Here is a 27691-nt window from a genome sequence, read left to right on the forward strand (position 1 = left end):
AGTGGCCAGATTTTCATGAGTCTGGTACCCAAAGTACTGAGCTGTTTTGAAAATCTGGCCCAGATTGTGGATGTTCTGCTCTTTTGAAAAATCTGACCTGTAGGGGACAGTGAATATCATATTCTCTGCATAAGTCCTCTCACCTTATAGGAATCTAAAAGTCACTGCAGGCTGCTCTTGAAGAACTGGCAGACAACAGAGAACATTTTAAACATGTGACTGACTGTACACATAACTTAAGCCCAGATATTCAAATAATTGTTATTTTTACTCATCCCTTATGGAGAACACAGTGCAAATAAAAATAATGTTTAACATGTCCTTGGGGTTTAAAGGACTTTCTGGAATAACTATAGAAAAAAAACCCACAATGATTTTGTAGGTGAATTTGTGCCTTTGTTCCCTGTTTAGCTCAAGGGAATGAAAATGGTAGCATTTACCTACTTTAATTGGTTGGGCTAGATACACAAATGGTGTAAATTAGAATAATGTAAATTGCTGAAGTACTGCCTGTTTTACACCAGCTGAAAAATTCTTCAATTGTTCAACTCTCCTTCTTCCTCTGAAATTGCTTAACTGCGAGTGGAAACTTGACATCTCAGAACATCAATGGCTATAAGCACAATTGGCCGGGCGTGATGTTCTTTTTTGGTGTAAATTCTCAATGAATATGGGGCATTGATAAATGGAGTTGCTGAGTTCATGAAGATATTTAATGAGGTGTCCCATCAAGTAACTGGAGCGTACTTCCTTTAATGATATTAACCGTAACAAATCTCTCCACCTTTCCCAAGAAGGGAGAAGGCTGAAAGGATAAAAGGTGGATTCTTCTGCACAGCCCTCACCATGAAAAGAAGCCAGCTCAGCAGAGCATAAATACTATATTGTTCCCTTTTTAAGCATAGTAATAGTGAGTAATAGTACATGACAGTTTCCCCATCACTACATCTTACAAAAAGTGATTCAAGCAATGTTTATTCAAGACACTATAAGAGAAGCTGGTTTCAGGTATGCAAAGAACAGTAGAACTGTCAGTCACCAAACTGAAAGCTAGATAGAAGGAATGCGCTCTGCTACTTGCAGGGCAGCAATAATATGGTGTAATGTAATGCTCAATATGCAAGCAGGGCAGGGTTAACATAGGGTACTTGATTTTGCTTTGCTGATGCTGATAGATGATGGGAGTATTTTCTTGCACTGACAAGCTCAGTTATCATAGTCCCAGCACAAAGAATTTTCCAGTCTGTGGGAAAGGTTTTTTTTAACGACAGGATATGGCTCAGAAAAGATTTTATTATCCTTAAGTGTCATTTTAAACCAGTACATAAAGAACTGTTTGTTCTTTTCTATTTCACTACAAACTTCAGTCTTTTCATCTCATTTCTGAACATGCAGACACAGCATATGTCAACAGTATACTTCACAAACCATCTTGTTGATACTGAGGGAAAATTGCTGTGAATACAATTACACTGGAAATGATCATTTGTATAGATGTAAGGGTTTCCTTTTTCAAGCAAGACTGTCTTAGGAAACACACTTAGAATTATAGAATCATAGAAGATATGGGTTGGAAGAGACCTCGGGAGCTCATCTAGTCCAACCCCCTGCTCAAAGAAGGACCAACCCCAACTAAATCATCCCAGCCAGGGCTTTGTCAAGCCTGACCTTAAAAATCTCTAAGGATGGAGATTCCACCACCTCCCTAGGTAACACATTCCTGTGCTTCACCACTCTCCAAGTGAAATAGTTTTTCCTAATATCCAACCTAGACCTCCCCCACTGCAACTTGAGACCATTGCTTCTTGTTCTGTCATCTGCCACCACTGAGAACAGCCTAGCTCCATCCTCTCTGGAACCCCACTTCAGGTAGTTGAAGGCTGCTATCAAATCCCCCCTCACTCTTTTCTTCTGCAGACTAAATAAGACCAGTTCCCTCAGCCTCTCCTCATAAGTCATGTGCCCCATTCCCCTAATCATTTCCATTGCCTTCTGCTGGACTCTCTCCAATTTGTCCACATCCTTTCTGTAGTGGAGGGCCCAAAACTGGACACAATACTCCAGATGTGGCCTCACCAGTGCCAAATAGAGGGGAATAATCACTTCCCTCGATCTGCTGGCAATGCTCCTAATAATGCAGTCCAAAAAGCCATTAGACTTCTTGGCAACAAGGGCACACTGCTGACTCATATCCAGCTTCTCCTCCACTGTAATCTCCAGATCCTTTTCTGCAGAACTGCCACTTAGCCATTCACTCTCCAGCCTGTAGCAGTGCATGGGATTCTTCCATTCCTAAGTACATGTCAAGGTTCCTCCCCCACTCTGAACGCTAGGGTACAGATGTGGGGACCTGCATGAAAACCTCCTAAGCTTATCTTTACCAGCTTAGGTCAAAAACTTCCCCAAGGTACAAAATATTCCACCCTTTGTCCTTGGATTGGCCGTTACCACCACCAAACTAATACTGGTTACTGGGGAAGAGCTGTTTGGAAACGTCTTTCCCCCCAAAATACTTCCCAAAACCTTGCACCCCACTTCCTGGACAAGGTTGGGTAAAAAGCCTCACCAAATTGCCTAGGTGACTACAGACCCAGACCCTTGGATCTTAAGAACAATGAATAATCCTCCCAACACTTGCACACACACCCCCTTTCCTGGGAAATGTTGGATAAAAAAACCTCACCAATTTGCATAGGTGACCACAGACCCAAACCCTTGGATCTGAGAACAATGAAAAAAGCATTCAGTTTTCTTACAAGAAGACTTTTCATAGAAATAGGAGTAAATAGAAGTAAAGAAATCCCCACTGTAAAATCAGGATGGTAGATACCTTACAGGGTAATTAGATTCAAAACATAGAGAATCCCTCTAGGCAAAACCTTAAGTTACAAAAAAGATACACAGACAGAAATAGTTATTCTATTCAGCACAATTCTTTTCTCAGCCATTTAAAGAAATCATAATCTAACACATACCTAGCTAGATTACTTACTAAAAGTTCTAAGACTCCATTCCTGGTCTATCCCCGACAAAAACAGCATATAGACAGACAGAGACCCTTTGTTTCTCTCCCTCCTCCCAGCTTTTGAAAGTATCTTGTCTCCTCATTGGTCATTTTGGTCAGGTGCCAGCGAGATTACCTTTAGCTTCTTAACTCTTTACAGGTGAGAGGAGTTTTCCTCTGGCCAGGAGGGATTTTAAAGGGGTTTACCCTTCCCTTTATATTTATGACAGTACAGGACTCTGCATTGTCCTTGTTGAATGTCATCAGATTTGTTTTGGCCCAATCCTCCAATTTGTCTAGGTCACTCTGGACCCAATCCCTACCCTCCAGCATATCTACCTCTCCCCCCAGTTTAGTATCATCTGCAAACTTGCTAAGGGTGCAGTCCATCCAGATCATTAATGAAGATGTTGAACAAAACCAGCCCCAGGACCGAACCCCTGGGGCACTCCGCTTGATACTGGCTGCCAACTAGACATCGAGCCATTGATCACTACCCGTTGAGCCCAACGATCTAGCCAGCTTTCTATCCACCTTATAGTCCATTTATCCAATCTACACTTTTTTAACTTGCTGGCAAGAATACTGTGGGAGACCATATCAAAAGCTTTGCTAAAGTTAAGATATATCATGTCCACCACTTTCCCCATATCCACAGAGCCAGTTATCTCATCATAGAAGGCAATCAAGTTGGTCAGGCATGACTTGCCCTTGGTGAATCCATGTTGACTATTCCTGATCACCTTCCTCTCCTCCAAGTGCTTCAAAATGGTTTCCTTGAGGACCTGCTCCATGATTTTTCTATCTTGTATCTAACTTGTATCTATCTGAGACAGTACATCATTCATACTTTATCATTACACACAATGGCCAGAATTAAAAGCCAACAATTACCACACAGTGGAATTTTAATGACAAATTTGGAGGATGTGACAGAATAGACCCCTGTATTCACACTCGATGTACTATTGTAATAATCTTTATACAAAGGTATCATTTGGAAACTGGTAATTTGCTGGTCAGTATTGTCCTGGTAAAATATGTGGTATATAATATGATGTTATAAGGTTCCTCTGTAAGGTGTTATTATCATATCTTCCAAACTCCACAGCCATGACCAAACAGAAGTTGGGAAACTGGTTTGTCTTAAACAAAGGAACCTGTGCTCTGCTTAATTTGTATTTAAGCAGTAAACAGAGTCATCAAGCAGGAAAGGAAGACAAAGGAAGTTCAAACAGGTGAAAAAAAACAATTGGGAACAACCTTCCACATAGACTCTGTGTCTCCTGTTTCTCAGCTGGAAATGTTTTTCAAAAGGGGATCTAAGACTATATAAGGAACAAATACCCCAAGGCACCCTTCTCTCTCTCCCTGCCCATCACATTCACTGCACCTGAAGAGACAAAGGAAGCAGCCACTGGACTCTGGAGGGAGGGTTCTGACCTGAGAGAGTTTGATCAGTAATCTGCTGGAGCATATGGTGAAAAGTTTGCTTTGCTACTAAGATAGCTTTTTAAGCGGATACCAGTAAACAGTTTATCTTTATTTTTCTTGTAACCATTTCTGACTTTTATGCCTCATTATTTATATTCACTCAAAATCTATCTTTCTGCAGTAAGTAAACTTGGTGTATTGTATTACCTAATCCAGTGTGTTCAAACTGAAATGTCTGTGTAACTCCATTTAGGAAAACAAGTTGTCCGTGTATTATTCCCTTAAAGGAATAATGAACTTAATATATTTGCACTGTCCAGAAAAGGGCTGGGCAGTACAGGACATACATAGGGCGTTTCCAAATTCACGGTCCATTTTGGTGAATTTCATGGCCATAGGATTTTAAAAATCTTAAATTTCGTGATTTCAACTATGTACATCTGAAATTTCATGGTATTGTAATTGTAGGGGTCCTGATCCAAAAAGGAGTTGGGGGGGTCACAAGGTTATTGTAGGGGGTGTTGCAGTACTGCTACCCTTATTTCTGCACTGCCTCAGGCAACAGCGCTGCCTTCAGAACTGGAGAGCAGCAGCTGCTGGCCAGGAGCCTAGCTCTGAAGGCAGAGCCACCGCCAGCACCAGTGCAGAGTAAGGATGGCCTGGTATGGTATTGCCACCCTTACTTCAGCACTGCTGTCTGCAGAGCTGGGCCCTAAGTCAGCAGCCACCACTCTCCAGCCACCCAGCTCTGAAGACGGCACAGAAGTAAGGGTGGCAATATCGGGACCCCCCCTAAAATAACCTTGCGACCTCCCCTGCAACTCCCCTTTGTGTCAGGACCCCCAATTTGAGAAACACTGGTCTCTCCCGTGAAATCTGTATAGTATAGAGTATAAGTACACAAAAGACCAAATTTCATGGGGGGAGACCAGATTTAATGGTCCATGATGCGTTTTTTATGGCTGTGAAATTGGTAAGGCTCTAGACAGACATTTCTGGGGGTAAATCTGGAACTGGGAGTGTGTTGGGGTCACACGGCAGCCTAACCAAGGCTGGTCAGAGCCAAGGTGTAGCTGGCTGGCTGCAGCACACACAGAAACATAGCTGGGACTGATTTACGTGCTGGAAGCTATTTGGGAGCAGTCGAGGCTGCAGGCTACAGCAACAAGGCACTGTAAAGGACACCCGAGGTTACAAGGCAGGGTTGACATAGCTACTTATTAGTCTGGATTGTACTCTGGCATGTCAGAGAGGGTGGCCCTTATGTTCATGTCCACAGAAAGTGTCACCACATAGAACTATGCAGGAGTTCACTTGATGTAACTGATGAAAGTGCACTGGAATGGGCATACAACCCCAGAGAGCTGAGCTTATTTTACTCCATTTTTCTCATCTAACTCTTCCTCCCAGCCTATTGGCATCATCTTATGGCATGTTCAGGCACTGATTGTGCATATCTATTCTGTCAGGTTGCCAATGTTGAGAGCATTTATTGCTCTGTGGTTTGGACACATTGCAACCTAGATATTCATGGTGAAACTATGATAGATACAGGTAGCAAATTTAAAAGCCTGTGCATTATATAGTCCATAACAGCAGATAAACCATGACACCTCAGTTTTCATAACACTCAACACAGTGTAATTTCTAGAGCTATTACTGAGCCACAAACTGGATCAGGTTAACAATGTTGTCAACTCTCACAATTTTAATGTGAGTCTCATGATACTTGGTATGTTTTTCAAAGCCCCAACTCCTCGAGTCATGTGTTCACATGAGACTCATTTTTTTAAGTAAGCTTCTACCTTAGAAAAGCTTGAAAATGCTCCGTAAAGGCTCAAAATATTTTTTTACATTTCATAATTTTAAAGCCAATCTCATGATTTATGGGGCCTGACTCATGATCTTTGTTCACTTGGAGTTGGCACTATCGGGATAATATGGCTGCTTGGCCAAAGTTCTACACTCAGACTGAGGCTTTCCTGATGCAGTTCACAGAGGTGCCCTCCAGAGACTGTTTTAAAAGACAACCACATCTGCATCTTTCACAATAAATAAGATCACTAGTGAGTGACTTTGCAGCAAGGCAAGCAAAATACAGTGCATTCAGGTGCCAGGACCTGGGAGAGGCCAACAGCAATGCAAGTAAGGAAGAGGTGTAAAATAGTAATTAGTGTCTATGATGCACTTTGAGATCCTTGGATAGGCAGATATTTTTGTTGTTATGGACAAATCTAGTATGTACACAGTGATTGCCACATGATATTTGGGGGAAAATCATGGATGAGTCTCAAAGTTTTGACAGAGTCATGGAGAAAACTGTCCCACATGGAATGCGCTCTGTGCTCAAATAAATCCCATTCCATGTGAAAGAAGACACTTGACAGCCTGCCCAGTATTGTCTCCCAAGCCTTGTGGAACCTGCAGAAGGTGCTCTCCATGCGGTCTCCACAGAGGAAAGATGTGAAGACGGAGCAGACTGGGAGCAGTATTAGGCAGGCTGGGGGCATGGGCAGAGGGACTCCTGGGCTGTATGTATTTATATACATATATTATATACAAAACACACACAGCCCATGGCTCCCTCTTCCCATTTTTATATACACCCAGCCCCCACCCCAGTGATCATAGAGACTGCCACAGTCAGAGGGAATCCCTGGTAATAAAGCTAGCTCCAGTCCTTGGTCATTGTGACGAAATGGGGGTTCTGTCTCTACCACTTCAGAATTTTAGATAATTTTATGAAACTGTATCATGCGTACTGTGTCATGTAAAGCCTATATGGATGTGGCTCTGACCTCAATTAGCAGGGTTGTGTTATGTCTCTGCCGGGACAGACACTAGTAAATAAGCTGCACTCAACGATCATCTTTTCAAAGTAAGACACGTTGCGACAGTGAGTTGGTTCTATCTGGGAGAAGACACTTCCTCTCCTTGTCTGAAGGGAAAGGGGGTTGGGAGTAATGGAAAATTACCAAAAAGCAGAACAAAAGAAGCAGGTGGCCCCAGCAGGAGTCTATAAAGGGACTCACGGGTGCTGGCAGGGGGAGAACTGGAGGAGAGAGCCATGTTGCACCAGATTAAGATGAGGGAGGCTGCTGCAGGGGCAGGAAGTCAAGGGGCAAAGGACTTCTGAGAGAGTTCAACTGTAAACCAGAAGCTTCACACCTTTGGGGTGGAATTCTATGAGAGGGGTGTTTTTAAAATACTGGGGAGTCTGAAGGGTCAGCACTGTATCCAGAGGGGTTAGGTGGCTGGACAGCAAGTTCCTAGATTCAGAAGGGGTTGCCAGATAGGACATCTACATGCTGAGAGTATGCCTAGGGCCTCCAAGGTTGGGATAATGACTGGACTCTGTTCAGGCTCCTAGAGCTTAAAACACCACTGGGAATTCAGAGCACAGAAGCTTGGATTCCTCTCATCGCAATCCTAGTAGGTGGCCAGGAAGGGGAGGGAATCCAGTCCTCAGCAAAAGCCAGCACATACTAGCCTTTGGGGGCTTGCTAGCTCCACAAGGCATATGCAGCACATTTAATCCCCTAATGCCCTAAGCATAATAAAATATTAGTGCTCGACTACTGTACCATCGCAGCTTTCCTTTCTGTTACGAGTCCACAGACCTAACAACATTCCTAACATTCAAAACCATACTCACCCCAGAGAGCCATGAAAATGGAGAAGAAGACTGTGGCCGGGTTGTCAAATAAGTGGCTAGCGCGTGCCGTAGCACATGCAGTGCTGAGGTCCCAGTAGTCACAAGACTTGTCACAAAGAGGGCACATGGTGAACGCTTTAGGTTGGTCACACATCTCTTTACTATAAATAACAAATGCAAAGATGTCACAATGGATTTCTAATGAAAAGAAGGAGCATTTGTGTTTTGTCCTCTAGTGCATTCAGCCATTCACAGCTACTGCATGCTGTTACATAGTGCATGGGCTTGGAGGCTTCAGCACATGCAGGTACTATGCTGAAGGAAAACCAATGCAAAATAATAAACCAATCTGATTGCTAGATTTTATTGGAGAAGAATTACTCACTAAAAATGTGTATTAAATATAATTAAAAGAAATCAAAGCGAACACTGACATCCTGAATCGGATGATCCAATTTGAGACACAGGAAATACAGATCAGCTTTTGAATGCATGAGAAAAAAAAGGATTAAATTTGCAGTGAGGTAAACTCCATGGGCCAAATTCTGGCTTCCCTTTGATAAAACACACGTCTCTAACATGGATTAACATCTCAAACAAGAACATGTGCTAAATGTCACATTAATCAGTGCATGAATTCTGGCCAAAATTATGCGGAATATTTGGCCATGTGCAAATAAGAGGAAATGTGGCTCCACAAATCTCCATACCACACTGTAAAGCTATTAAATGTACCCATACATGTTAGATTTCAGAGGAACAGCCGTGTTAGTCTGTATTTGCAAAAAGAAAAGGAGTACTTGTGGCACCTTAGAGACTAACCAATTTATTTGAGCATGAGCTTTCGTGAGCTACAGCTCACTTCCCTCTAAGGTGCCACAAGTACTCCTTTTCTTTTTCCATACATGTTAGTTATTCCATTTCACAGATGGAACTGATCACCTGGCCGCTGTATGCAAAACATTTTGCAGGATATGTTGGGCCAGATACTCTGCTGATGTAAATTGGCATACCTCCATTGAAGTCAAGGGACTTACACCAGCTGAGGATCTGGCCAAGGAACAAACACTCATTCACTTCTGGATGAAACATCCTGCTTTCTCCTGTGCTTCACTTTCACTTGCGGAACACTTGGATAAACACTGGGTATTTTCCCAAGGTAAGCTTTTAATGCTACTCTGTAGCATCTTCTGCTACAAAATTTTGGCCAAGATTTTCTAAAGTTACTCGTTATTTTGGGTACCTCCTGAAAGTGGGTGCTCAGCACTTGCAAAAAATCAGGCCCCTTGAAGGTGTCTCAAATTGGGTATCCAAAAATTACAGCCCCCAAACACACTAGTCAGTCAGTTTTGAAAATGTTGGCCAATTCGTCTCATCTCTCCAGACCCAAATGTACATGTGATGCTCTCCTGTCACAATTTGACTCAGTTGTTTATTTTTTCAGGGGAAAGAATGCTAATCTAAATTTCCAAACTATGATGAAATGTACTTTAAAACAACAATTGTAAAGCTCTCCCTCCTGGTTCATGCATTTAAACGCTAAACTGTATGTCCTGTGCCTCAGATTACATCATCTGATGTAGTACAAGCAAACATCCATTCTCACCAAGAGACACCAGAACCAGAGTTACAAAAATACTGCAACACCGATTGTCATTTTGACAAACTAATGTGAACATTTTCTAAAGTTTTTAAAATTTCTATTTAAAAAGTTGTTTTTAAAATATGCATTGTTATGTACTATATATCTATTCAATTATCTATGGTCTTTAACTAACCACCACTATTTTCCTATAGGCTAAGCCAAAACCTACTGATTTTACTGTGTAAGCACCCCAGTCCTGCGAGTAGATCTGTATGCAAGATCTTGATGCTCACATGGAGTCCCATTCACATCAGTGGTCACATGCTCAGGTGGCTCTTGCATTGATCAAATTGCAGGATCATGGCCTCACAGAAGAATTTACCAGACCACTTCACTGGACGTATACCACTATTAGGTATATGTTAACTTTACACTATTCTGGTTTGTGATTGTTTGCTTTTTGACAAACATCTGATGTGATTTTCTATCATCATAGAAGTCAGTGATGGAAAATGATTTATTCCTTTTAACAGTCAAGACCATCCCTCTGGAAATTAATTCATTTTAATTATGTACAGCTATTTCCAGTCATGACATAGTTAAAATAACACTCTTGTTTTGTATTTGAAAAGGCAGCAGAGAGTGGGGCAGATATATCTTTGCCATAAGTCCCTCTGCAGGTTTAATGTTAGCATAAGATTTGCTTGAGAAGGGCACAGCTGATCTTGATTAAAAGTTCATTGAAATCAGGTCAAAAAATCTAAATCAGAAATGTTATCAATCATCATTTACCAATCATTGATAATTGTAATGGTCTTGATCTGTTTTTCTGCACAGCGATCATATTTTAAAACTTGCCAATTTACCTTAGCTAATATAGAAATTACCATGCTGGATCAGACCCAAGGTCCATCAATCCAATATGCTATCTCTGATAGTGACCACTTAATGCTTCAGAGGAAGCTGCAAAAACCCAGCAGTGGTAGTTATGGAACAACCTGCCCCTAGAGAAAGTTTCATTCTAACCCTTATTATTTAGGGGCTGCCTTATGCCCTGACCATGAAGGGTTTTGTTCCTTCCAAAAATTTTGGTTTTCATTTTATGTGTAGAAACCAAGAATTAGGTTAACTCAGTATATTTAGGGAATACCTCGATAATTCTGCAGACCCAGAGGTAATATTAGAATCCAGCATTGTAATTTACAATGCCCATGCTTAAAAAGTGTCAATTTCTTTAGCAAACAATCTAACCATTTCATTGCTTCTTTACTGATAAATTGCAAATTACCAAAAGATTCCTACTTTTACATTTTTTTCACTGAGAAGTGAGCATTTGCATCAGAATTGATTAAAACGTGTCTTTATTCATAGCCACATCAACAGAAAAAACAAACAAACAATAGTTTGGGGAACCAGGAATTAGGGAAATACTGCAGACTCCAAATGTAGAAAAGGCTAAATTTTGATCAAACTACCCATGCAAATAACTTGATTTACACAGGATTAAGAAAGTGATATGAAGCCCTTTGAAGACAATGGAAATACTTCCCTTCCATTCACTTCAATGAGCTTTGCACTACAACCTAATCTTGGAAATAAGGGAAGCAGGACTTTGCTGTTTATAAACACACACAATCTGATCGAATTGTCATTATACTAATTTTTATATTCGCCAACTCTGCTATATGTTTAAATAGGGCTAGTCGAAAAACTAGCTCTACGAAACATTTTCTAATTAAGAAGTTGGGTTTTTTGCTTCAGAAGGTTTGAAATGGACTCATTTTTATTTATTTGAAATTTCGCAATTTTTTCCACTATTTTTTTTTATTGGAAATGTTATTTTTTTTCACTTACTGAAAACCTTCAGTGTATGAAAAAAAAATGATCGTTACATTGAGAATCTTTTCTATTTTTTTCTTTTTAACATCTGCAAGAAAAAAACACAATATGTAATGGAAAACAGAATTTTTTCACAATGTCAAAACATTTTTGCAATTTTTTTGTGTGGGATTAAATACATTTTTAATAGAAAAAACTTTTCATTTTAAACATTTTGACCAGTTCTCATTTTAAAATGTCAAACCATTTATGTAAACAGACTTTATATTATATTAGAACAGCACCACTTATTCCAAAGGTATCATTGTTTGCAATATACCAAGTTGCAGAACTCTAGATGTTCACTTATTATATCTGGAAATCTGTACTAACAAAGCTGCAGTTATTTCACTGTGATCCTACATACAAGAAAGGACACTGAAATAATCTTATTCAGATCAGTAAATTTACTCACATGTTTTAGAAGACTGCAATAAACTTACTGAGTGTCCTTATTTCAATGACTGCACCTTTGAAGATCCAAATAAACATTCTGTTGTTTTGCATTCAAATACTGTATTACACAGATGCAAATGCACACATATTGTGTAATGTGACATTAGAATGAATTACAGTGGAATATGACCATGTGTTTATTTGGCTATTCAGTGGTGAAGTTATTGAAATAAATATGCTCAGTAAGTTTATTGCATTCTTGTAAACACACAAATGAATTTATTTGGTCTGAATAAGATTATTTCATGTGTGTAGGATCCTAGTGAAATAAATGGCTGCTGTATTATACAGATTTGTTTAATACTACACAAATGTTCCTCAAACATATTAAAAGTCATTGCAGTTACTGAAGATTAACAGTTACTGAGGATCAATAACATAACGTTATAATTATTGAGTAACAAAATACTGTTCACAGACAAGCTTACCTAGGAATGTCACTTTCCATGGTTATACATCCATAAAGAAAAACTATTATCCCAACTACTGAAGATGGGATAAGGAATTCTGTATATAAACCCAACCACGCAAAATACAGTCCTATTTTTTCTCCAAAATACTTCCTGAAAAAGAAAAGAAAGAAAATATATTTTAAGGGTGTCATCTTCAGTATCATTTATGGATGTGTTTCAAAAATCCCTGCAACTGATATTCAGAAATTGTAAAAGCAGCAAAGAGTCCTGTGGCACCTTATAGACTAACGTTACAGTCTTTTCACAAAAAGAAAAGGAGTACTTGTGGCACCTTAGAGACTAACCAATTTATTTGAGCATAAGCTTTCTTGAGCTACAGCTCACTTCATCGGAAGCATACTGTGGAAACTGCAGAAGACATTATATACACAGAGACCATGAAACAATACCTCCTCCCACCCCACTCTCCTGCTGGTAATAGCTTATCTAAAGTGATCACTCTCCTTACAATGTGTACGATAATCAAGTTGGGCCATTTCCAGCACAAATCCAGGTTTTCTCACAGGTTTTTTTTTTTACACATTGTAAAGAGAGTGGTCACTTTGGATGGGCTATTACCAGCAGAAGAGTGAGTTTGTGGGGGGGGGGCTGGGGGCGGAGGGTGAGAAAACCTGGATTTGTGCTGGAAATGGCCCAACTTGATTATCATACACATTGTAAGGAGAGTGATCACTTTAGATAAGCTATTACCAGCAGGAGAGTGGGGTGGGAGGAGGTATTTTTTCATGGTCTCTGTGTATATAATGTCTTCTGCAGTTTCCACAGTATGCATCCGATGAAGTGAGCTGCAGCTCACGAAAGCTTATGCTCAAATAAATTGGTTAGTCTCTAAGGTGCCACAAGTACTCCTTTTCTTTTTGCGAATACAGACTAACACAGCTGTTACTCTGAAACCAGTCTTTTCACAGTTTTTTGTTTAATCCTGAGCTGATGGTGTCAAATTTACAAATGAACCAAAGCTCAGCAGTTTCTCTTTGAAGTCTGGTCCTGAATTTTTTTTGCTGCAGGATGACTACATTTAAACGTAGGGAGGGATAGCTCAGTGGTTTGAGCTTTGGCCAGCTAAACCCAGGGTTGTGAGTTCAATCCTTGAGGGGGCCATTTAGGGATCTGGGGCAAAAATTGGGGATTGGTCCTGCTTTGAGCAGGGGGTTGGACTAGATGACCTCCTGAGGTCCCTTCCAACCCTGAGATTCTATTCTATGTTTTAAATCTGCTACTGTGAGTCCAGGGAGATTGAAGTGTTCTCCTACAGGTTTTTGTATAATATCTAATATCTGATTTGTGTCCATTTATCCTTTTATGTAGGATAAACACAGTCTGGCTGATGTACATAGCAGAGAGGCATTGCTGGCACATGATGATGTATATTACATTGGTGGACGTGCAGGTGAATGAACGTCCACCATCAGCTCAGGATTAAACAAAGACTGTGACTGGCTAGCCGACTACAAAAGCAGTGTCTCCTCCCTTGGTGTTCATACCTCAACTGCTAGAAGAGGGCCTCATCCTCCCTGATTGAACTAACCTTGTTATCGCTAGCCTGATTCTTGCTTGCATATTTATACCTGCCTCTGGAAATTTCCACTACGTGCATCCGACAAAGTGGGTATTCACCCACAAAAGCTTATGCTCCAATATGTCTGTTAGTCTATAAGGTGCCACAGGACTCTCTGCCGCTTTTACAGATCCAGACTAACACAGCTGCCCCTCTGATAATTGACAGAAATTATAAGAGATATGTGATGAAATCCTTGCCCGGCTGAAGTCGATGGGAGTTTTGCCATGGACTTAAATCGGGCCAGGATTTAATTCATGGTCCTAGCATCTGGTGTGAATAAGTGCCCACTTCTGCAATGCTTACCCACACTAATAGTGTTTACTTACCTCAGCAGTCCCAGTATCTTAAATGAGTATGGGCCATAGGATTAGGCCCTATGTGAATAGGCTGATACATCAGAGAGTGTATTTTCAGACTAACAATTTTTAACATGAAAACAGGACTTTGGGGCACACCCGTCATTGGCCATTCAGGTACAATACATATCTCTGACATCCTAACCTGCCTTTACAGTGGGTATGCAAAAGTATACAGCATGGTAGGGAACAGTTAATTGTAGGTAGTGATAAATACTTATCAGTATTCAGCCCAATTTCTTCATGAATCAAACACAACAGGATGTATACCCAGCTCTGATGAAATTAATGATCATTCCAAAGCACTGTTAGGAGTGATTATAAATATAGTAGAATACTGGGAGTTTCAAAAGCTCCAGGGAACTCTGAGAAATCACAGGCGGAGTAGGGAGAAAGATAATATGATGAGATTTAGTTAAGATTTTAAAAAACAGTGTGCTGAGAAATATCTCACAAGCCAAAAAATAAAATAAGAGACTGTTGGATAGAAAAGAGTAGTGCAAAAGGGGGTTCTGGGAAAGATATTGCACATTACATTAATTAAACACAAGCTCTAAGGGTAGTGGTAAAAAAAAGCAAATGTAACACTAAGAGGTAGCATAAGGATATCACGTTTAACAAAAGAAAGGCAACAAATGCTCTCTATAAAGCCTTAGCACAGACATGCTTGATTCTGATCTCATTTACATTAGATGAGTTTTACCCTGATGTAATTCCATTGATTTTGTTTAAATTGTTTCTAATTTACAGTGGTCTAAACAATATCAAATTCAGGGCCTTGGACTTCTGAGCACACTGAGCATTGATAATTTAGTAGCTTATTCTGCTCCTATTGAAGTTAATGGCAAAACTTGAGCTCAATGACAGTAGGATCGAGCCTTTAGGAAGGGTAGCTGCAATCATAAAAGAGTTGTAGGATATGACCAATAGAAACCAACACATATATAACATGGATAGCCTAGCCAAAATACATCAGAAGGGAATATGATAACTGAAAATATGCTTGAGTGATAATGACATCAAAGCACGAGGAAATATTTAAGGAAATTAGGAATGGAAAACAAAAGCTAATTACCTGAAATGAAAGAAAAGTACATTTAAGTGAGAGATAGAATTAGTTAAAACAAATATCTATGTGAGGTAATTTGAGGGGGAGTGGGATGGTTTTGGTGTTCATGATTGGACCCAGTATCTAAATATTAGGGCCAATTATTAATAGACAGGAAAAGCATTTTGATGTTATTGATCCAAAATGGAAAGTGTATGACTACAGTCATTTATAAAGTACCACAGCTAGTTCCTGTTCTCAGTATTGGGAACTACTATAACATCTGAGATATCACAGAGCGGATATTTATTAATTTATAAATTATGTTTGGGATTGTTTAATTTAAAAAAAAAAACATCTTTTTTACTCTTACAGATTCCAAGTACTATATCTGCCTACAGTTCTTTATTTGTGATTTTCAACATGATCCTGCACACCCTTTGTCAAGAACATGGGAGGTATCTGAATTGATTTTATGAATGTTACGTGTACTTCTGTGGGTTTGGTAGTTCTTGGGTTGCTTCCTAAAGGAAAACTAAGGGTTAAGTCAGTCTTCGGTGTTTTTTTGATTGGAGGAACCAAAGTCAATGGCTGTATATGGACCCAATCGCTGATACTTAAATGACAATACAGGTGTCAATTCCCATTGGGAATTAGCATTTAAATACCTTTGAGGATATGGGCTTTGGAAACTGTTAAAAGGGCACCCCTGATGCACAGAGGGGGAGAGGGAGGGTCTGCAGGGAAGCAACCTATAACCCAGTCCCCAGAAGTGGGAGGGTTCCAGGGGTAAGACAAGCCTATTTAAGGTTATGTCTACACTGGAGACCTTACAGCGGCACAGCTATACCACTGCGACTGCACCACTGTAAGGTTTCCAGCGTAGCCGCTCTATGCCGATGGGAGAGAATTCTCTCTTCAGCATAATTAAACCACCCCCAATAAGCAGCGGTACCTGTGTTGGTGGGAAAGAGTCTCCCGACAAGATAATGTTGTCCACACCGGCGCTTCTGTTGGTGAAACTTATGTTGGTTGGGGGCATGTGTTTTTTCACACCCGACTGACAAAAGTGATAGTGTACACATAGCCTAAGTCTTGAGAGAAATGCTAAAATTTAGGTAAGACTACTGTGCATGAAGACCTTTGTTGTTTTAATCTTTTTCTCTCTGATTGTCATGTTCCTATGAATGAATAAACAATATTTTGTTTTGAAGACACTGTCCTGTATCACAGTATTTTCATATTGATCACAACTCCAGAAGGGAAGGCAATAGCAGTGGGCAAACACAGCTGGACCTGTTGAGGAAATATGGATGGTAAATAGGGGTGAGTTAACCTGGAGACCAAGTCTAAGAGTGAGGAGAATTGCAGGATTCCACCCTGAGAGAAGAGCAGGACAGGGCTAGTCACTTGAACAGGGACCCGTGGAGAGAGTGCAGTACAACGCAAAGGTACAACTCACCCTGAATCATTACAAGCATACTCAAATGAAAGGAACTTAATTATGCAAGTTAATACCTTTCACTTCAGTAGGACAAGCTGCATAAATAAGGATTACTTACATGTGTGATTATTTGTAGGATCCAGCCTCTAAACAGCTTATATGAGTTTACTGGTTAGCATATTATATTTATTCCCTTATAAAATCTACAAACATTCACACTGCAACTTAGATTGTAAGCTCTTTGGGACAAGGCCATCTTTTTGTTCTGTGTTTGTACAGCTCCTAGCACAATGGGGGTCACTGGAATACAAATAAATAAATAAGCTATTTAAGTGAGAAATATTACTGTAACTCATAGGGCTAGTCATTTGCAGTAGAATTTGTACATGAATCATGAATTTGGCAGGGATTTTGTTTTGGAGTGTATTGACTATATTTGCTGTTATTTGTGTATAGTTTTATTAAAATTGTGACTAAAAAGTATTTTATTAAAAAAATATATGAATAAATAATGGGTCCAGACATGGATTTGCCACAAACCTCATATATTGGCCAATATGTAGCTGCACTACCCCAAGGGCAGACTAGGAAGCAAGGAATCCCTATAAGGCTTCAGGTTTCCCCCTGTTCTCCGAGGGAACGTACCCTGCGTTGGCTATATACCTTGTGCAGCATACTTTCCCCAGGGAACCAGTGCTGATGCTCTGGCAAGCATGATGGGACGGGGTCAGACTCAGTGCTCCATGTACTTCTTGCCCCTTCCCCCACACATGCATGGGTGATATGGGCAGCTGGCACAGCATTCTAAGGGGGCACCTTCCGTCCCATTCTGCCCTCTGCAGACAAGCAGGATGGGCCACAATCTGACCTTAAAAGACCAGAGCTGGCAGCCTTCTTTGCTATGGCCATTGGCTTGAACAAGGCCCATAAAGTGGCAAAGAAGGTATCTGAGCCCAGGCAGTGTCAGAAGAGAGATCATCAGACCAAACGCACCAAGTTCATCAGAGACAAGATTTTCCAAAGTCAGTGGGCTCACGGCTTGTGAGGGTTTCTTTCTATGGGGTTATTAAAACTTTCCAATGATAAAAGTAATCTGAAATTCATAAAGCAAAGGGTTGCTATTCACATCTGTGCCAAGAGAAAGTGAAAAGAGCTCAACAATGTCCTGGCAGCTGGAAGGAAGGCAGCTGCCAAGAAGCAGGGAGCTGCACAATGCTCTGTGACTTAAAATGTTTTCAAAAAGAAAAAACAATGTTAACGGCTATGCCCGATATGAGTACCTGTCCTGTGCTAGTCTCCTTGATTTAAGCTCAACAGAGCAGAGGTTGAAATAGTCCAAGGTAGACCGATGATTGTGCTTTGCAGTGTGATGACAGGCTGAGATTATTTAGCCAACGTAAGAAATGGTAGAGATACGCTCCTTCCTCCTATTACAGGCTGAGTGCCTTGAACCCTCACTGAAAATAAACGGAGTTGAGGGAGCACAATATCTGGCAGGTGGCATCAAGGGCCTGATCCAACACCCACTGCAGTCAAGCTGGACTCTCGTTGCCTTCAGTGGGCATCTGTCAGATCACACCCCAAGATCCTCACAGGACTGGGCCCTAACAGAGGACATCACAGAGGTACATACACCTCTCAGAGCTCACTGGCACACGCCCACTGGCAGCCAACCAGCTCTCCCTGACGGGGTTGAGGAAGATAGGGTTGTGATCCTGCCTCCTACCCAGGGCCATTGAGGTGGCTACTGTCACTAACACCATGCAATCCCTGGCCTCCGGTGAGCACAAGGACTGCTAGTGTAACTACCACAGTGGGGAAGAGGGTACAAACAGAGGAAGGCTACTTTCATGTCCTCAAAACTCTGTCACAATCTGGATCTTAAGCATAATATAGTCAAATTGAGGAACTCACATATTCCCAGGGCCATCCAGTCAAGCAGTGTTATCGCACTTCACAGTTCAGGGTATAACAGAAAGGGAATAAGAAAAAAAACAACCCACCCTCCCCCACCTCTGAACCATTTAGGAACCAGCCAGTCCTTGAGGAAAGATATTTAACTGGGTGGACTTCTGGTCTAATCCTGTCTCTGATTGGCCCATGATGCCGGTCTCCATTGTCTACTTGATAAATGTTCAAACAAGCACCTTTGTGCTTCCTCCCATGTTGCCCCTCATGCTTGGGAGGAGCTCTCCATAAACATCCACAGAGCTACCTCCTCCTCCTCCTTCAAACACCTCTTCTACCAAGATGCCTATAATAAAACCTGACAACGTTTAGGCTGGTGCTATGCTGAGATGACTGCCTGTCATGCTGACCAATATTATCTCATTGTTTCTTTGTGCTCCTCCCTGTATCCATCTGTTGTCTCTGTCTTACGATTACATTGTACATTTTGGGGGGCAATGACTATTTTGCTCTGTGTTTGTACAGCACAATGGGGTCCTGGTTTATGATGAGGGTTCCCAGGCACTACCACAAGACAAATAACGACATAAAGAATCACTTATAGTTGTAAATATCTGACTTCATACACGAATACATCAAGGCTTTTTTTAAAAAAAGAAAATTAGCTTAGTATACTACATTCTTTCTAAAGCTAAGCATTTGCAACTATACTCACTAAATAACATTGCAGATTATAAAGAAAACCACAGTACCTAATTTTAAGAATAAGTACTGGCTAGAAATGTGTGTGTGCTGGATGGTGGTGGTAGGATGTATTAGGATGTATGTGTTGGGGAGGGATGTTTACAGGTGACCTCACGTAAATACCGAGGGCCTGGACTCTTCTCTCACTTACACTGGTGTAAAAACAGTATTACTCCATTGACTGTAATGGGAGTGCTCTTGCTTTACTCTGTTGTAGACCAAGAGGAGAAACAAACTAGGTTTTGTTATATCACATCTCGATCTTGGCATAATTTACACCTGATTCATATATATCCAGAAATAGTTAAGGGCCAAATCCCCCCATTTGCCGTACATGGGCACAGGCTGGTTGTGGGTGCAGGAAGAGGTTGAAAGAAGCAGATCATGATTCATGTGTATCATATAAAAGGGTACCGAGAGGTAAGCAGCTGAATAGAAGGTGCAGGTTCTCAGCACCATTCAGGACCAAGCACTAAGTAAACAAAGCAAGAGAAGAAACTGCAGAAAGTGTATCGACTGTCATGGCAAATTTACTACAAACAGTATCCTGAAGGCTGCATTAAAAATGTTTATTCAGTTCCCATATATTTGAACCAGACATCTGTGATGCACTTCTGTCTATTATATTGGTTTGGCAACAAGACATAGAATAACTGGTAATTAAATACCAAAGATGCATGTTCGTCGTAACACTGTGTTGCCAAGTTATTCAACTTATAAATAGATCAGATTTGAAGAAGAAGAAGAAGGCTTATAACTGTGTACAATCAAGTGTGGGCTACCTGGAATGTGAATAAAGTAATGTGTGACATGTTTGGGAGAGAATTTCATAGCGTTTTAGGAGCAAAGTTAAAAAGACAAAGCAAAGACACTGTAGCCACTGAGTCACCTAGCTGGGAAGACTATTCAATTTTTTCATTGCTATGTCCCAATCTAGCCCATCTGTTGTTTCACATCTTTCTCTCTGTCTCTCTCACACATTCATATTTGCAATGTTAGCCCTCCCAGTCATACAACTGCCTACTGAATGAAAATCACCATTGTGCAGATGCCTACTGCAAGTCCCATGTCCCACGTAAGCCCTCAAAATAAGTCTATTCTAAGCGGGTGTTGATAAACAGTTCAGTCAGCAACAAATTTTGCCTGAGGTTATACCATGGAAAACCCAGATTAACTGCATAGATTTCACTGGAGTTATTTCAGATTTACAGCAGTGTAAATGAGAGCAGAATTAAGCTCGGTGGATATGGAGATTATTTCTAGTGTTCTGCTGTTACAACATGTGTGAGAGAGACTCCTTTTCATTACAGCATTGTTAAAATAACAATAATATTTTCCCCTGTGATGAAATGGCAACTTCAAAGTGCTTGAGCCCAACATGAATGAACGATTCTTCAGAATGCTCCTGGGTGATTTGCTGGAGACTGCACAGTAAGTCAGCATGGCAGAGTCAGGAACAGAACCCAGCTCTCTGACTCCAGAAAGTACAGTAACAATCCATTCCAGTCAACTCACCCAGCTATGTGTACTACCAAATGAAGCCATCTGGGAGCCTGCAAAGACTCCTGGCAAAGAGTAACCCCCTTCAGAACAATCAGCCAAGAAACTGGAAAGCAATTGTACAGAAGTGACAAGAGGAGGATAAAAACAATCCTGGGATCTCTGCTAAATACTAACACACTCCAGTGTGACGCAGGAAAAGGAGAAGCATATTAGAAGGGCAAGTATAAGCAGCCCATTAGTGCTGTGAACAGAAGAGTTGCTCTGTCCATAGCAAAAAGCACAAAAATGATTCCTAAGCAAGTGGGCTCAGCAGCTCAGTACAGAGGAGGAGAAGGGAGGTTGTGCAAAGATTTCCTTCCTTAGTAGCTTGTTGTGTCCCTGGATTCAAATACCAAACAGTGTAAAGAGGTTGAGTTCAGTGTAGTATGTAGCAAAAACTGGCCCCGACTCTCTCAAAATTTAGCCCAAGTTCACTGGCTTTGATGTACCTTTCCATTAATCTGGCACCCCAGCAGGTTTGTAACTACACCCTACCCCTGAAGGCTGTCTCTAACTTGCATCTAGGTGCCCGTGCCCGCAGGATGTAAGTTTCCCACCCTGAAACACCATTTGTGTGGTGGGTTTTGCAGGGAAGAGGGCTCAGATCTAGCAGAGCCATCTTTGTGCCTGATACAGGTCTCCTGCACCAGGTGTATTCCAAGGAGGGGCTGGTCAGGTGCTTTGCAGCCCTTGTGCTCCATAGAATTCATGGCCTCTACTCACAGGACAACAATCAGTCTGGCCCCTTTTACTTATAAGTAGAACTGGTTAAAATGCAGAAAGAGAAGAGCATAAGTGCTGGAACTAGGGGTTCTGCCACAACCCCTGGCTTAACATGGTTTCCATCATATACAGGGTTTACAGTTTGGTTCAATGGCTCTCAACACCCCCCCCTGTACAAATTGTTCCAGCACCCCTGGAGAAGAGCCACTTAATGGAGCTTCCTTAGTTAAGGATTTGTATGAAACCTGCCATACTTGCTGTCTCTTCCTTTGAAATCAGAGGTCTGTAGTTTAACTGGAGACGGTCAAGGATCAGCCCAATCTGTGCTTAAATTGCCACCAGCAGTGGAATAAACTTCCTTAGAAGCTAAGTCCTAAAATGCATTTATGCTGCCTTATCTCCCCAGTCCCTTGGCTGTGCTGCAAAAGTAACTAATATTTAAACCTTAATAATAACAAAATATTGACGGGGAGAAAGTGTCCAGTTCATAGACCCTCACGTGAATTAATGTACAGAACACAGGAAAAATTGCAATGGAGAAAAAAAAATACAGAGTTTCAGTGTTACAATATAAAATACGTATAAAATGATCCATTGATGGAAACTAAAGATATAGACTGAAGGTAGAACAATGGCACCTTTTCAGTTGTAAGGATGATAATCTTTCCCTACTTCAATAGGAGCACTGTGAGTAAAAGTTAATTATTGTTTGTGAATTGAATAGTTTACAATGGTAAAAGAAGATCATACGAAGAGCTACTAGATACAACATGAATGTAGTGTACAGTGACGTAGAGATGATAAAGTGGCCACACAAAATAATAGCGATATTTACACTTCGATATTTTTGAAGGAAATAAATCCCTGATCTCAATTTGCAGATTGGTCTGTGAGGCTACTGGCCCACAGAAGCTCTGCACACCTCTGCACACACATGCAGTAGTGAAGGATCTATCCTTTATTTCTAACAGGATATTTTCCTATTAGTAGCAGCCATGCAATGTCTGAGCTGTCTGAAGCCAATGATGGGGCACACATAAGATCATGTGGGGCCACTCAGAGTAGAACCAACAATCTTAACATCCAGAAATATCTCTAGCTCCCCCTTTCCTACTCTTGCTCAGCTGGAGGTGGGACAGCTAAATCCTTGTTTGCAAACAAATCAAAAACCAACCGCCAGGCTGAAAAGATTCTTACCTACTGAGTCCATGAAGGTTGCCTGGGGAGGGAGAAACTACTTCACCTTTCGGTTGCAGTAATTCTCATTTCCCCAGCAAAGAAAGCCCTGTATAAGGAGTATAAGAAGTTAATTTAGATCATGCTTTGAGCAGGGGGTTGGACTAGATGACCTCCTGAGGTCCCTTCCAACCCTGATATTCTATGATGAGTTTCCTTCTCCTCCTACACTCAGCTGTACAGTCCCCAATAACAGAGCCTTATTTTTCCTTCTTTTTAGTATTTTATAGTGAATAAGCCTTTCCTCTGGACTGGGGGACATATCATGTAGTGTTTTTCTACCTACTTGCTCTCACATTTCCTGTTAGTTGCTTTTCCTGGCCCACTTTCCCTTCTGCTTCATTGGTGTGCAACATACCTGGGCTTTGCACACTCACTAAATGAGAGATCCGTGAAATCTGTACTACTTTGCCACTTATGCCTCTTTTCTGAGGCCACTTATACCCAGCCTTATACCATCATTTACATCAGCTAAACCCCCAAAGCCATATATGAAACCCACGTGCTGATTTCTCTTTTCATAACATTACGAAAAATTCAGGGCAAAGTGAAGATTCATGAGCCATTTCAAATTCAATATTTATCCTCTTCATACTGTAAATCTTGCTGCAAGTGTAAAGTTAGCTCGATGTATTGGTTTCTTTCATAGGACACTGTAAGCAGCATTTGTTGTAAGAGGCATTTATTGCCAAACAAGATACCATCTAGTGGCTAACATAGAGATTTGTTGTTCTCCAGAATAAGAAGAATAAAAGTGCTTTAGAAACAGGAAATATTAATGTCTGGCATGATAGGGCTACTCAAAGTTTTACCCAATGTTGCCAAATGTCATAATTTATCAAGTCTCATAATATATGGTGTTTTTAAAGTCCCAGCTCCTAGCGTCTTGTGAGAACATGAGAATACCAGCTTTTATTTTTTTTTAAAAAGTAACTTTCTTGTCCTTGTAGTTTCAGAGAAAAGCTCGAAAATGTGACCTGAGTGCACCATAAAGGCTCAAAAACCAGAAGGGACAGGAAAAGAACCTAAAATTAGCAGGGTTTTTTGTTTGGTTGGTTGGGTTTGTTGTTTGTTTTTTGAATCTCATGGGTTTTAAGCGAATCTCATGACTTTTGAAAGGCTGGCAGTGGCCATACTGATTACCAGAGCTGCCCCAATCCTAGCTGTTTCTTCTGTTGTCACAGTTCTTTGATGAAAGTATGACATGACAACAAAATGTACTTACTCAGCAATGCAGCACCAGTTTTCCATTAAAGATTCAAGGACAATTTCATGGGCCAAATCCAGACCCACTCTTATAAGGGAGCATGGGGTGTGTTACATGGGAGTATGCTGTGCATTAGCTTCTTTGTCTATGTATGCTGAATCCACACTGCACTGAGCATATTCCAAAGGAGGGCAAGCCAGAGCAGAGGATGGCACAAATAGGCAGCAACCCTGCAATTGCAGTAACACTCATGAAGTTGCTGTGGAGAGAGAAAGGGGAAGCAGTATGGGTCCATGAGGTTTACCATAGAAAATAATTCTTTTAACTTTGCAGTCAGGAGTGCCCAGGGGAATTGGTGGGAATCTGAAGAGTCTTTCCCACATCTCTCTCCAGCGGGAGAAAAACTCCCCCCGACAGGTCTGTTTTTCTCCAGGGTTGATAGTGCAATTGTGGAATGCGCTGCAAGGGTTGTTTGATGCTGTTAAAGTTCCTCCAGAGCTGATAGACACCTCTCAAATCTGCCTCCTCACACCCTAGCAGAGATCCAGTGCCTCTTCAACATTATTCCCCAGGATTGCCTGGGGCACATGGTCAGGGAGGCTAAGTTTGGGATTTTCAAAAATAGTTATGTGATTTGGGAACACAAGTCCCGTTGACTTTCAATGGACTTGTGCTACTAAGTCATTTAGACCCAGAGGCGCAAAGGTATTTAGGGACCTAACTCCCTCTGAAATCAATGGGAGTTAGGCACCTAAATCCTTCTGAGGATCTGAGCTTGGTTGCTTTTTAAAATCACACCCAAGAAGTACAAACTGTTGATGGTACTGAGGGCACCCTTCTGCATAGGAAAAATGCCTATCAGCAAGCAGAGGTCTGCTTTTATCTCACCATTGAAACACAGGCCAATAGCTTTCAAATTCCATCTGGCCTGCAAGGTGAACCCCAATAAATAACACTGAGTTTCTGCAAAGAAAAACAGACAACCACTTCCTACAGGACAGGTGGAGTTCTGGAAATAAACGATTATATGTAAAAGTTTGCTGTTTTATCTCACTCCAGAGCCAAGTGCCTGTGCCCAGGTGAATACATGAGGCCAAATGCCACATGGATTTACACATCATGTGCAAATCCCTCTGGGTATCAAAGAAGTGCAAAATTTAGCCCTATGGCTAGAAGCTCTAGAGGAGGAGAGCTCTGCACTGGGGAAAAAGCGGGGAAAGGGAGAAAGAAGAAAATATTGCCATATGAAGCCTCATTTGCATAGGTTACCTACCCACAATTCCTCTAGCGACACTTGGGAAGTCAGCATAACTAAACATGAACTTGGATTTTTGGGGGTAGTGATCTCAGAGAGGCGTGAGAGAGGAAAGAGCCCTTACTTTGTGGCAAAGAGATCATTTCCAAGTCGCTATATGGCTCAAGAATCCTAAGTACAGCTGGGTGAATTTTTTCAGATGAAAACTTTATTCACCAAAAGATGCTATTTTGGCAGTCCTGAAACTATCTGCAAATTTGGCCGGATTCGTTCTGAGTGGGAAAATCTTTTTCTAGGCCAGCAAAAATGTATAAAAAATACACTTGTTTTCTAAGTGGAGAAACAGCCTAAGGTCTATTGACAGCCTAGAATGGCTCTTAATAGCTGATTACTCACAATTTTCCTCCTCAAAAATGCAAATTTTTCCTTTGGATTAAAAAAAGAAGAAGACAACATATATGAAAGACAAAATATGAATTCTGGTGCATAAATTTAAGCACCCAAGTCTGAACATTTTGCCGTAATACCTAAATAAGAAAATGAGGTCTGCAAAGTGCTTGTATCCTAGAGGTAGGGTTCAATTCAATTAGGTTTGTGTTTAGATTGTCTATTTCATATGTATACATGTACCCAGAGATTGGGTGTTGCTCACCTTTTACAAATTCAGTTTCAGATATATCTGTATTGTGCATTCCCTTAAAGCCCTTTCTCTGAAACAAACCTGTTGCAGATTAGAAATGTATAACACCTACCATGTTCTCTTTCACTGGACCCCTCTGTTCATTGATTTACAATAAACTGCACTTTCACTGTCCCCCAAGGGCGTGCACAAGGCCAGAGCAGAATGCTTTCACTGTTTGTAATATAGACACGAATGGACCTGTAAGTTAATGTTTCAATGGTCCACTTTTTATTTCTTTTTCCTTTAAGAAAATGAAAATGTTCTACATAGCCAAATTCAATGATTGGTTATGCAATTAGCTATCTCCCAGGACATTTGACCTCAAAAATGGACATGGCCTGTGCCAAGAATGAGTGTAGCAAAAATGCAATCCCTAGCAGTGGTTCCAGCTACAAGTATGCGTCACTTGGAAACTGGGAGCATTCCAAGGGCTAAAAGTGAGTTAACTAGAGGATAGAGGTGTTTCATGTTCATTGCATATCACATTAATCCAGCAGTTTAAGAGTTAACTGTCTCCCAGCCTAGGCATCTGGGATTTGGTGAGGTATTGAGTTGCTGTGTACCTATTACTTGGGAACTGAAAGGAAACAGGGAAAAGAAATACATAGTTGCAACTGGTGTTCTGGGCTATACCTGAATTTAATTAGTGTAATTAACATTGTGTTTGTAGTTTTTTTCCATCAACATATTTCAAACAGTTGTTAATATATATGCATTACAGGTTCAAATCAGTCAAAACAGGTTTTGCATATAAAGCAAAATTAATATAATTGCCACCATCCATCAAAGATTGGGATACAAACATGTTAAACTACATGGTATTAGCACAAACATAAAACAAATTTTGAACCTGGAAGTCCAATCAAGTTGAAGCCAAAACGCCACAATGAATATAAATCACAACCCCATGAAACTACCCTATTTCTCTGCCTGAGGTGATAGTCTGCAAAATTTACCAAGCCCGTTCATGAAAAGCCACATTATTCATTTCACTCCCACTAACAATGGCTCCTTCTTCCACTAGGAATAAACATTCTTGCCTAAAACTTGAACTCAAATCCCTGTATAGTACAACTGTACAAAAAATGATGTCTAGTAAAAGTAAAAAGAAGACTGCAGAGAAAAAAGGAGCAGTTGCCCTGTGTCTATATGTTGTAACCTGGAACATAAAACCCACATTTATTTTAGTCATAGTGGACAGTGAAACTCACACTCAAGAAAAGTATGGAAGATAAAAGTTAGGAGTATCTTCTCCATGAGAACAAAGAACCAATTGCACATGTCCAAACCCTTTATTTTGTTCTCAAAGTTTAAAACCGCAGAATTTCTATGAAATCACCGCAGTGATGTGAAAAAGCACTCTGGGTACTGACAAAACCAAATCTCAAATTAAGATGTAGCGTAAGCAGTGGAACTGCAAAGAATGTACATTAGCTCTAATTCTGGTATAGCTTTAAAATTTCCATGACCAGCAACCATTTATCTTTTTAAACCTGCACA

General features: G+C 40.8%; 1 protein-coding gene and 1 pseudogene across 1 annotated transcript in view; one reads left to right on the forward strand and one right to left on the reverse strand.

Annotated features, from left to right (window-relative positions):
* The window catches only part of ANO2 (anoctamin 2), a 262392-nt gene that overhangs the window by 144285 nt on the left and 90416 nt on the right, over nt 1-27691 (reverse strand). Inside the window, exons 9-10 of the mRNA XM_075120949.1 lie at nt 12441-12575; nt 8094-8254 (exon numbers count right to left, since the gene is read on the reverse strand). Of these exons, the coding sequence (XP_074977050.1) occupies nt 8094-8254; nt 12441-12575 (296 nt within the window). The remainder of the gene's footprint in view (nt 1-8093; nt 8255-12440; nt 12576-27691) is intronic.
* Nucleotides 17784-18122, forward strand: LOC125630945 (large ribosomal subunit protein eL36-like; annotated as a pseudogene).

Source organism: Caretta caretta, chromosome 1, assembly GCF_965140235.1.
Source record: "Caretta caretta isolate rCarCar2 chromosome 1, rCarCar1.hap1, whole genome shotgun sequence".
Classification (NCBI taxonomy): domain Eukaryota; kingdom Metazoa; phylum Chordata; order Testudines; family Cheloniidae; genus Caretta; species Caretta caretta.